This window comes from Myotis lucifugus, unplaced genomic scaffold (assembly GCF_000147115.1).
Source record: "Myotis lucifugus unplaced genomic scaffold, Myoluc2.0 scaffold_128, whole genome shotgun sequence".
Taxonomy (NCBI): Eukaryota; Metazoa; Chordata; class Mammalia; order Chiroptera; family Vespertilionidae; genus Myotis; species Myotis lucifugus.
Genome location: NW_005871176.1, coordinates 2,224,861 through 2,237,899, shown reverse-complemented (window position 1 = coordinate 2,237,899; position 13,039 = coordinate 2,224,861). Strand labels below are relative to the sequence as shown.

General features: G+C 37.2%; 1 protein-coding gene across 2 annotated transcripts in view; it reads right to left on the bottom strand.

Annotated features, from left to right (window-relative positions):
* Positions 1 to 13,039, bottom strand: part of CDC42 (cell division cycle 42) — a 39,421-nt gene that overhangs the window by 6,871 nt on the left and 19,511 nt on the right. For both annotated transcript variants that reach the window (XM_006094024.3, XM_006094023.3), the window contains exons 2-3: positions 7,841 to 7,995; positions 5,262 to 5,334 (exon numbers count right to left, since the gene is read on the bottom strand). In XM_006094024.3, the coding sequence (XP_006094086.1) occupies positions 5,262 to 5,334; positions 7,841 to 7,945 (178 nt within the window). In that variant the 5' untranslated portion in view covers positions 7,946 to 7,995. The remainder of the gene's footprint in view (positions 1 to 5,261; positions 5,335 to 7,840; positions 7,996 to 13,039) is intronic.

Here is a 13,039-nt window from a genome sequence, read left to right as displayed (position 1 = left end):
AGCCTGCAATGCATATTGGGGAGTGTTACAAAACTTATACTGTTCAAAATTATAAACAATAAAATATTGTTTTTTTTGCAAATATACATTCCTCGATGTCACCCAATTCATATAAGTCCAATATCATTATAATACGTTACTTGGTTCCAAAATTATACTAAATAATACGAGGGTCTGTAAATGCACGTTTCCGCCGCAAAGTAGCGTCGAGTAGCTGGTAGCCAATGTCCAGAATGGTTCGGAGTGCAAAGGGTTAAGTATGCAGCTAACAGCACAATGATCGTTAACGAGAAAGCAACTTATCTAATAAAATGTATGGCTTTATATAATACTAGTGCCCCGGTGCACAGATTCATGCACATTGAAATTAATTAGAATGTGGCCAGCAGGGCGGGACTGGGTGAAATGGGTCAGACATGCCCTGCAGCTAACCCCTCTCCCGCTCCGCAGTCCCTCCCTGGCTGGCCGCACCTGGGGCAGCGCAGTGGCTCAGAGGGCATCTGCAGAGTGAGCGGGGTCCCTCTGACAGGCAGGGTCCCTCAGCCTGGCCTGCAGGGATTGGGCCAAAACTGGCTCTCTGACATCCCCCAAGGGGTCCCAGATTGCAAGAGGGTGGTTATCGGATGACGCACCCTGGAATCGGGCTCCCTCCTCTGGTTCTGGGGTGCGTCACCCGAGAACCACTGCTGCCAAGTCACCACAGCTCAGCCGCTCCTGTGTTGAGCATCTGCCCCCTGGTGGTCAGTGCGCATCATAGCTACCGATCATACGGTCAGATGGTCACTTAGGCTTTTATATAGATAGATAGATAGATAGATAGATAGATAGATAGATAGATAGATAATATTTGAGAAAATTCTCACTGTGCTAATTCTACTTAATATTTCATGCCATTAGAATATAATAAATGGTATGTATTATTTGCTTTATTGCCAGTTTGAAGTTTTCAATCTCTGTGTCCACTAGCAATCCAACAACAGTGTACTAAACACATTGAACTGTTGCTACAGAAATGGTTAAAAATTAACTCAGATCTGCTTAAGAAATGATTACACTGAAACCATCTAAGGAAACAAAAATCTCAGTGAAACCCAACTTACAATATTCATTGCCCATTCATGACTACCAAAGCAGGTTCACATTAGTAAACGTGTGCAATTAAAACCAGTATCTGAAACTGAGAATGCCTAGAAAAAAATATAATTCAACAATACTCAATGGATGCTAAATCCATGGGGAGAAATTCTGGTGAAAAGAATAATATCTGCATGGTCTAAAAGATTATTTATAAGCCACAGAGGGGGGAAATGTAAACTAATTGTGAAGAAACCAGACATCATCTTGACTGATGAAAATGACCATCACCAGTGAGTGGTACATGAATATCAACAGCAGTGAGTGACAGATGAAGATCATGCGCCTCCAGATTTATATCTTAAAGAAGACATCACTAAAGTGATAGTCCAAACAAATAGCATAGTTTGGTCTGTGTTTCCTCATGAGTCTAATCACGGGGAAACATAGACCAAACTCAAAATGAGGAACATTTTATAAGGGGAGGAGGAAGAGAGGATAGACCTGTATTAAAATAATGTCATTTTAAAAATGTCATAAAAGAGCCCAGCCAGCTGGTGTGGCTCAGTGGTTGAATGTTGACCTATGAACCAGGAGGTCACAGTTCAATTCCCAGTCAAAGCACATGCCCGGGTTTCAGGCTCAATCTCTAGTAGGGGGTGTGCAGGAGGGAGCCAATCAATTATTCTATCTTATCATTGACGTTTCTCTCTCTCTCTCTCTCCCCCATTCCTCTCTGAAATCAACAAAAAAACATATATATTTTTAGGAAGAATAGTAAAGCAAATAGGGCAAAATGTTAACAACTGGTAAATTTGGTTAAAGGGCCTATGGGCGCTCCTGGAACTATTCTTGCGACTATTCTGTAGGCTTGCAACTTATTTTCAGATAATATGATTTTTTTAAAGCCCTAACCAGTTTGGCTCAGTGGATAGAGCACTGGCCTGCGGACTCAAGGGTCCCGAGTTCGATTCTGGTCAAGGGCATGTACCTTGGTTGTGGGCACATCCCCAGTAGGGGGTGTGCAGGAGGCAGCTGATCAATGTTTCTCTCTCATCGATGTTTCTAACTCTCTATCCCTCTCCCTTCCTCTCTGTAAAAAATCACTAAAATACATACTTTAAAATGATTTTTTAAATAGCCACACACACTTCCAAACTGTGAGAAGGGAGGAGTCATAGGGGAAGGATTTAATACTCTAATTTCAAAACTGAGCTACAGCAATCCTATGTATTAAAAAGAAATATTTAATGACACTGAACTCTACACTTAATAAAAAAATTTTAAAGGGCAGGAAAGACAAGTTAAATATTTTGTATGCCAATAATTTTTTTTTTTTTCCCACCATTGAGAGAGAATATAAGAATTTAGAGGAGCTATCAAAACATGATAATTAGCCCAGCTGATGTGGCTCAGTGGTTGAGTGTTGACCCAGAAACCAGGAGGTCACAATTAGATTTCCAGTCAGGGCACATGCCCAGGTTGCAGGCTTGATCCCCAGTGTGGGGTGTGCAGGAGGCAGCCAATCAATGATTCTCTCTCATTATTGATATTTCTATCTCTCTCTCCCTCTCCCTTCCTCTCTCTGAAATCAATAAAAAATATTTTTTAAAAAGAATAACAATTAAATTTTGACATACAAAGCAATTGGCTTTGGGGTAATGATTCTACAGCATGGGAAAAAGTCTATGTTAAGTAAATATGTTAAATTTAAAAAGCTAAATATAAAAATATATACACAGCAGTAAATCATTTGCAGAAACAAAAAACACAATAATTGTGGGGAACTCACTAGCAAGAATTTACTGTTGTGATCAAAAGCAGAAATAGAAATAAGGCCTTAACAGAGGGAGAAGCCTATCTCTGGGCTTAATAGTTTTATTTAACTATAACCATAATAGTTGCAGCCAAACATGAGGTAGGAAGGCTATAAAAAGAATTCAAAACAAAATGACACAGTCAACAGATTAAATGCAACCAAACAGTTAAAGTCAGCCGCCATCTCAATGGGGATGAAAGCTTTAGAAGAAAACTGAGTTAATGTCATGACTTGAACAAGGAAAAGAGACTCTGAGATTAAGGCCTTGAAGAAGGAAATGGAGTCTCCTCAAGTGTGTCAAAGAGAGGAAACTCACCCTGGACACCTCAGCCTCAGGTCTCCAGAGCTTCTCAGAAAAAGGCCTCTGGGACTTATAGTGACCTCAACCAGTTGAGATGAAAGCCCCTGCCCCTACCTTGCCTGGGATGGTAAAATTATTTCTTAATGCATGTCTTTTTACTCCCAGAAAGATTCAGGATCTAATATAGAGGTAAAATAAATCAAATACTGTTATTGTTAACTTTCAGTTACATTTAGGAATAACCTAGCCTTATTTATATTTAACACTCATGTCTATAACATTTTAAATAACATGCCATACTAAAGAACATGATTCTGATCCCGGTTTAAAATGTGTAATTGAGTAACTGATCTTAAACTTGGGATTTCTTTGTTAAAAATGTTAAGAATTTTATGAAAGCTATAAAGAAAACAGTTTAAGATAAATTAGTACAGGAAACCACAAGTTACCAGGTTTATTAAAGTTCTGTATGTAAAAGTTTGGTAATGTTTCACTTGTCACGTCAAGCACTCTAAATTATTTAAAATAGGAAACTGAATACATTAAATTTATAAATGTCGTTTAAAATGAGGCTGATTAGAATTAAAGTCTTGTCAACCTAAGTTAAAGTCAATATTAATCAAAGGACTAAAGGCTTATCCACTCCAAGCTATTTACTGAAGAGATATAAAATATGTCAATACAAATGTTCATAGCACCATTATTCGTAATAGCTTAAAAGTGGAACCCAAGTATCAATCAACTCATAAATGATAAACTTTACTATATTCATAGATTGAAATACTACTCACCAAAAAAAATAAGCTACCGATATACAGCACAGATAAAACTCAAAAACATTATGTTAAGTGAAAGAAATCAAACAGAAAAGACTACATATTGTATGATTCCATTCATATGAAACTTTAGAAAAGCAAAACTACAGTAACAGAAAGCAGATCTGTAATTTCCAGGGAAAAGGCACAAGGAAAATTTTAAGGTGATATATCTTGATTATGGTAGAGGTTACACAACTCTATAGTCAGCAAAATTATCAAACTGAATACTTAAAATTAGTGAATTCTATTGTATTATACTTCAATATAGCTAAAAAATAAATACTGATTAAAATGTAAAGGCTTATAAAAATACACTTTGAAATTTTAAAATAAAATTTTAAATTATCTTTTTTTTGCATATATAGATTGCTTCCAAGGGCACACATAAAACAAAATCCCTTACATATCATGAGATATAGGTCATTATTTTATTTTCTCTATTTTCCAAGGCTCCTCTAATATACCATTACTCACATAATTTTTAATTCACAAAAATGTTAAAAGGTCTAAGACACTATTAAAAGCTACTGATCTCTAAACTTAACTGCTTACTATTGTTTCTCCATTTCACCCTCCCAATTGAATCTAGACAGTTCCTCACATTGGGCAGTATAATACACTCCATAAAAGCATTATGTCAGCTAGAAGTCAGTGAGAGGTAATTCATAAAAAGTGAAAGATTTAGAATTCCTACATACTAAAAGGATAACACTGAAATTTCCCTTTGGCTAACTGAACTGAAAATTTGTGAGAAGTCAGAAATTAAGATGTGCAGCCACTGTTAAAATAAATAACACTGAAGACTTGGTTACAGTTAAAAAAGAAAAAAATTTGTTCCTTTAATTTGAAAAGTTGACCACAAATGTCAATACTATAAGTTAGACATTGGATAACCCTCAAAATATTTTCAAATGTAGTTATAAAATAACAAGCTATCTCTATGAAGCTAACTGGACAAATTTCAGGGAATGATAATACATCTTGTCTATGTACTAGTACTCTGCTCTCACCCTACTTTATCTCTTTCCACACCATCCACCCAGGATCCTCCAAACTCCTACTTGCCATTCCAGGTCCGGGATTGCCTCTTGGTCAAGCAAAAACCATCATGATATTCAATTCTGCTAACTATTACAAAAATGGCAAGTGGTTTGCTAATATGCTAGTTTCCCAAAAATGTCCAAAAAAAGACAACCGGCAACTGTCATAGTTACAGACCCAAACATTAGAAAAGATATCAAGTTTTCACCTGCAGTATCAAAAAGTCCAAGAGTATATGGCTCTCCACCAATCATAACTGTGACTGCATAGTTGTCAAAAACCTAGAAACATAAAAATACACTGTTAGTGTGCAAGGCAGTGGTCAAAATGAGATAGGACAACTCAAACTAAGGCAATGTTTCCTTCCTAAGACTTACTCCTCTCTTAGACCATCTTCTTTATATATAAACAACGTTGTCAACCAAGCCCTTTGCATGAGCTAAATGGTTATTGGGAAAAATTACAGGGAGTGTTCTGAAATGTCTGCTCTACCCCAGCAGCCTGGACAAAAGGGTTAGAGAGATGTCACAGTAGCAGAGTCCCTAGCTATACAAAATGACCATGTTTAAGTTTGAAAATTTTGAGACAATAGTTTTAAAGTTTACCTCAATGTTCAATCTGACTTCTGAGAAATTATTTCTTCATAGACCATTTCCTTTTCATCTAGAATTAAAATCTCCTAGGACAGTCCATGATAATCTTTTTCCCTTCAGGGTTCAAGATAAGAAGAGCCTTGATGCCAACAGGCCCGTTAGAAAGAAATAAAGGTTCCCTCAAGATAATCAAGGTAAGTGTCCAACTAAAGGCTAGAAGACTATTTGCTGGGATTTCATGAATAAAGTTTATGTTACTGGGTACAAACCACATGACCTAAGATACCTTCTTTGATCTAGATGCTTTATTCGCAAATAGACTGTAAAACCCATGACAAACTCAATATATATTAATATGGCTGTACTAAGTTATTTGTAAAAATGGGAGATAATGGTGCTAAGTGGATAAAGACCCAACACTAATTTATGGATGCCTTTTAATTAATTTACAATTAAAAAGCAATGCTTTCCAACTAGTAGGAGGATGTTACATTTCAAGACACCTTTTAGCTATCTAACACTAATTTTCTGATTCATGTTTTAACAGGTTAGGAGCTTGCTTAGCCCTAGCTGGTTTGGCTCAGTGGATAGGATCCCCAGTGTAGGGGGCGTGCAGGAGGCAGCTGATCAATGATTCTCTCTCATCATTGATGTTTCTATCTCTCTCTTCCTCTCCCTTCCTCTCTGAAATCAATAAAAATATTTAAATAAATAAAATAAATGTAAACAAGAGTGGAAGCAAGGGCATGGGGGAGGTGGTAGTTAAAGGAAAAGTCAGTTCTTAATAACAAGAACAAGGAAATGTAACTAATGTGGTTAAGCTCTCAAACCATATTGGTTATTTTCTTAAGTCATACCTAACCCTTTTCCAGAAATCCACATACCACATAGAGCACCCACAAGCCCACCTTAAACAGTCATAAAACAATCAGAAATGTTTACAAGAAAATAATGTTAATGAAAACTGAAACACAAAAATTTTGAGTTGCCCTCACTATGAAACAAGATCCATGTTATCCCTAAAAGTCCCCTTCAATCTCAGAATTTCTTTCACTTATAATGTCCCCAAAGGGGCCAACACAAAAAAAAAAAATGATTTTTTTAATTTAATTATACATTTAAATTCTCCCCCTCCAAGAAACCTAATTTTGGTCTACCTCATTCACTTTACCTGCCTTGGGGTATTATAGACTGTCAATTCCAAGTAAACATAATTACCAACATTTTAACAATTCACCCTCTTAACAGTGCTCATGTCTCTGAAGATTAACCTAAAGTACTCATATATTTTCTTCCTTTTTACTTACAAACAATATTAATCCACATAGGTGCTCCATAATCCCTAAAACAGCTCACTTAACAGAGGTGGATGTTGCCAAGCCAGGCCAACCCTACTCCCCTCACACCACTGACTGCACATCTGTGTTTAACATAATTACACCACTGGGTTGGTCCAACAACTTGGGACAAACAATGAATCCCCAAACACATTCTTTCACAAGCGTTACCCTAAATAACTCTGTCTCCCTGTCTCTCTCTCTCTCTCTCTCTCTCTCTCTCTCTCTCTCTCTCTCTCTCTTCATTATCTTGGTAATTCCCATTTTCCCTCTATTCTTCCAAGAAGCTAATAAAAAGATTTGTGGGAGAGGACCCCAAAGGCTTCTGTTGGTATTCTCATAACAAAAGCAGAGGTCTTCTCCACCCCTAAAAAACACTTTGGAGCTCCATTAGTGCCAAGACAACAGCTCCGTAAGATTCTCTTCTACTCCCTCAGGAGAATAAGTGTAGACATACTACTTTCTCTGAAGTTATAAGACCCCAAAAAGCATTCCAAAAGACCTCCAAGCACTGATTAATCATTGGCTAAGATGTCAAAAATAAAAAAGTCACCTCATTCCAAGATGTAGGGCATACTTCTCCAAACCGAGAACACCACTCTTTAGAATCTTGTCTACTGGAGTTTTGCCTCCCAGCACTTCTTGCAAACCCTTGTGTCACCCCTTTTGACTTTCCACTGATTTTTCAGCTGTTTAATTTTAAAGTGTATATAATTTACCCATGAGAAGTCAAGATCTTTAAAAACAGGAAACAAAGGCAGACAACAGAAATATTTCAGTACACTCAGAGAAAGAATTTTCAAAAGGATATCAAATTATAATATGTTTAACTAACAGATGAAAGCCTTTATACTTACAGTCGGTACATACTCAGATGGAAATTTGTTTGTTGTGTAGGATATCAGAAGACATGTTTTACCAACAGCACCATCGCCCACAACAACGCACTTAATTGTCTGCATTGCTGAAACCGTTTTATATCCACTTTAAATATTTCAAATCCAATGATGACCTACAAAAAAATTAAGAATATTTGTTTTATTTATTAGTACTTATATATGTATTATTTTCTTCACCTAGCAACAGGTTCATTCATTTAGAGCAAAAACAGAACTAGTACCCCAACTACTATCACTGAAAGAACCTAACGAGAAATAGTGACTTGCTCAAAGTCACAATAATACGTAAGAGTCAAGTTTCTAATGCCTGGATATTTCTACTTAAATGGTGTTTTTTAAAGTTCAAATTTGTGTAAAAAGCAACATATTCTTACTATAGTGAAAGAGAAGAGGCCAATTGTATTTCTGAATGAATCCCATTTAGTATACCAAATATTCTGTGAAACTTTTCCTTCAGTTGTATGTGCACACCCATGTGTGTATACATGTATGTGTATTACACTGCAATATAAAGGCCACTTCTTTAAAGAATGGTCCATATATCCAACCTTAGAGCTACAGTTACTCGGACTATAACCAACAAGCAGCAGAGCACCACCATTCCCTTGTAAGAGATGAGCAACATGAGAAACCAGACCGAGACCAGGGTAATCCCTCATTCTCAGCAGCTGTTTTAGCATCGGGTTGCCTAGTTACTAATTCAATATCTGTGGCATAAAGAAGCCAAAATCTACATTTTTTAAAATATATTTTTATTGACTTCAGAGAGGAAGAGAGAGGGAGAGAGAGAAACATCATTAAGAGAGAATCATCGATCAGCTGCCTCCTACTGGGGATCGAGCCCAAAACCTGGGCATATGCCCTGACTGGGAGTTGAACCGGTGACCTCTTGGTCCACGAGTCCATGCTCAACCACTGAGCCACACTGGCCAGGCTCTTAATCTCTTTTTGCCTGTTTTCTCATCTGTAAAACAGAACTAATTATATCAAAACCTCACACAGTTGTTATGACGATTAAATAATATAAACAAGGCCTTGCCCTGCCCATTGTGGCTCCGTGGTTTGAGCATCAGCCCTCACACTGACGGGTCTTGGGCACATAACTGTGTTGCAGGTTTAATCCCCAGCCCCAGTAGGGGTGCATGCTGGAGGCAATCAATCGATGTGTCTCTCTCACATTGATGTTTCTCTCTTTCTCTCAACCTCTCCTTCCCTCCTTCCCTCTCTCTCTAAAATCAATGGAGAAAATATCCTATGATGAGGATTAACAAAAAAAAAAAGATGTGGCTTGTAGCTCATACTCAATATGCAAGAATTTCTCTACCTAGTGTGTCAAATAAATCAATTCTATCACATTTTACTTTCATCCAATGAGTCAAAACTTACAATGTAGCCCTCGCCAGGTGACTCAGTTGGTTGGAGCTTCATCCTGTACACCAAAAAGGTTGCAGGTTCAATCCCCAGTCAGGGCAAGCATGGGAGGCAACCATTCGATGTTTCTCTCTCACATCAATTTCCCTCTCTCTCTCTCTCTCTCTCTCTCTCTCTAAAAATCAATAAAAACATATCCTTGGGTGAGGATTTAAAAAAAAAAAAAAAAAGCTTACAGTGTATTTCCTTCTCTCTTTGGTGAACTATCTAATCAAAGTTTTCATGCTTTGCACATACCAGGCACAACAAAAACAGAGGTTAAAATGAACCGACTATATCCACTGCTACTTAATACATGCACACACACACAACACACAACACACACACACACACACACACACACACACACACACACAAAAGAAATCCACCCAAATATTTCTTCTTCACCTAAAAACTCCTGTATTATTTCTGTATCTCCTGTGTCATTTCTGTATCTATAGAGTAGACCCTAAAACCAAGTTATCTAACAGGTAATAACAAAATAATTTAGGTAGGGGAACAGACCCTATCACTATCTTTAAACACCAAATTAAGTGCTTTTTTAGTTTACAAATCATCACTGCCTACATGTAAACGAACAAAACTGACAGTTATTACTTTTTATGCTTGAATTTAGCCTCTAAACCAGTAATCTCAAAAATATCACACCTCAGACCACCACAGTCAGAATTACCTTGGACTGGGTTTATTAACAATTCAGATTCCTGGGCATCTCATAAATCAGAACAACACTTTCTATGTAATTCTAATGCACAATAAAGTTTGAGAACCACTTTTCTATGTGATAGCAAGATAAGGAATACCAATAACATAAGAATCTAAACTAGGATAAACATTACTGACATTTTAGGTCACCTAGAAATAGTTTCTTAAAGTAGAATTCAAATTATCAAAGTGAATCATTGTATCACCCAGGCATTTTACATCAGTAATGAAAAATTCATGTTGAATATTGAAAGATCATGAAGTAATATACTTCAGAGGTGTTTCAACCTAAAAAGTGTTTTCAAATAATAACAGAGACAATAGCAAACATTTCCTATGTGCCACATACTGTCCTAAACATATTCATACATTTCATCCTCCCAACAACCCTAAGAAAACCAAGTCTCAGTGAAGTAATTAGGCAAAGATCAATGAACCAGTAAATAGCAGAGCTGAAATTTAAACCCAAGCAGTCTTGACTGTCAAGCAAGCCCCTGCTCTAAAACACTATACTACCTCACCTGAGAATTGACATTAATAAAAACAAACATGCTCATTGCAAATGTAGTGGCAAGTATATACCCATGACAGTTGCCGGCACTGGAAAGAGGAAGGCAGAAGAGGAAGCAAGAAACAGAAGTTCAATTCCTGTTTCTTCACCCTGCAGACAATTACTGAATTTTATTGGGGAAAGGGGACAGAAGAAATAGTAACTGAGTTTTTGTCTGCTGTTCCCCTTTCTATATACCCACAAATCTTCCATTTCTTAGGATTCCTGAACTTAACAGCTCAGCAATCTGTTGGAAACTAGTTGTGGGTCTCCTGTTAAGAGCGTTGGTTCAGGAGTCAGACTGGTTCTACCATGCAAGCTATGTGACCTTAGGCAAGCTATTTAACTTCTCTATGGCTCAGTATTCCCTTATCTAAAAAATGAAAACAGTAATACCTTCCTCATAGGATAAGTTGACTCAGATAATACATGTAAAGAATTTGAAACAGTGTCTGGCATACAGTAAATGCTTAGTAAATGTTAGCTATTAATTTTGAATGATTAAAGGCACTTTTAAGTTAATATAGTTTAAAACATCAACAATGCCAACCAAATAAGGAGCACATAAATTTTTTTTATTTCCAAAATAATTACAGTACTCTTTGTACTTACTAAAAATGTAGTCAAATATAGAGCTAAGCTATCATTATAAAAGTGGTCATTTCAGCATCAAATTCCAATTTAATTAACTATTCTGCACATTTGCTATATAGTGTTAATAATTTCATGTATTGCCTGGCCGGTGTGGCTCAATAGTTGAGCATCGACCTATGAACCAGGAGATCACAGTGGGGCACATGCCTAGATTTCAGGCTGGGTCCCCAGGAGGGGTGTGCAGCTGAACGATGATTTTTTCTCATTACTGATGTTTCTATTTCTCCCTCTCCTTTCCTCTCTGAAATCAATAAAAATCAATATATATTTTTTTAAATAATGATAATTTCATGTATTAAAATATCACCAGATGGAAAGGAAGCAGGTGACCAGAGAAGAAACTTTGGTTTTGCAATATATACAATGCCAGCTTCAAAAACATGGAGAAAACTAGGCCAGACATGTTTGCATATCCTGTGTTAACTTCCTGTGGAAACAATGTCAAGCCCTGGCCTGTGTGGCTCAGTTGGTTGGCATCGAAAGGTTGCCAGTTCGATTCCAGGCTGGGGCATATGCCTGGGTTGCAGGCTCAATCCCTGGTAGGCATGTAGGAGGCAGCCAAGGGCAGTCCTTTTTAAACATTATAATTTGTTTCCAGAGTCCTCTAAAAACAGGAAATAATCTTACAAACTTTGGCACTCATTCAAAAAGTCAAAGCAATAGAGATACTGCTAAAAGTTATTTGCCTAAAAAAAGAACCAAAAGAAGCTTAAATATGACCAGCAGTTTACCTCAGTTTTCAGTAATAAATATATCCATTCCGATTTGAAAAAATAAATTAAAACTGTAATTCTGTAAAATATCTTTCAATCAGTAAAAAGTAGACAACCCTGTGGTAGGAGAGAGTCCTCCATGGATTGCAGGCTCAATCCCCAGTAGGGGGCATACAACAGGCAGCGGATGGATGTTTTGCTTTCACATTGATGTTTCTCTCCCTCTCCCTCTTTCTCTAAAAAAAAATCAATTAAAAATATATTTAAAATTAAAAAATAATAATAAAGTTTTTTAAAATAACATTTAAAAATCCAATTAGCACATATTTAAATAAGCTATGTAATTTTTAAATTTAATTTCTCAAAACAATTTGGAAAAATTGAAGAGTATGAAATGTATAAAACTACTACTTTCTTTCATGGGAAGAGAATGGAAATTATATGGTTTCCCCTCAAAATATCCAAGACTTGTAGATTTATTCATTCATTCAAGATACCTTTAAGCATCTAATATGTGCTAATCCCTTATACATGGCCAATGCCTGGAACAAAGTTCCTGTTCTCTTGGGGCAACAATCCTAAGTGGGGTGGGTATACAGACAATAAATCAGCATCATCCTCCCCCCCCAACATATTTTTTTTTCATAACATTACTGATACTGACACCCTTATAGGTAATGTTCTCATTCTTGTCTCTTAATTAAGGGCAATATAATTCTATTCTCTTAATTAAGAACAGGCAAGGAGCCCTAGCCGATTTGGCTCAGTGGATACAGCGTCAGCCTGCGGACTAAAGGGTCCCAGGTTTGATTCTGGCCAAGGGCACCCCGGGTTGCAGGCTCGATCCCCCCCCCAGCCCCCAACCCTCCGAGTAGGGGATGTGCAGGAGGCAGCCAATCAATGATTCTATCTCATCATTGATGTTTCTAGCTCTCTAGCTCTCTCCCTTCCCCTCTGAAATCACTAAAAATATATCAAAAACTAGAACTTCAAAAAAGTATCAGCACAAAACGGTATGGCTCATTGGATAGAGCGTCCGGGCTGCGGACTCAAGGGTCCCAGGTTTGATTCCGGTCAAGGGCATGTGCCTGGGTTCGGGCACAT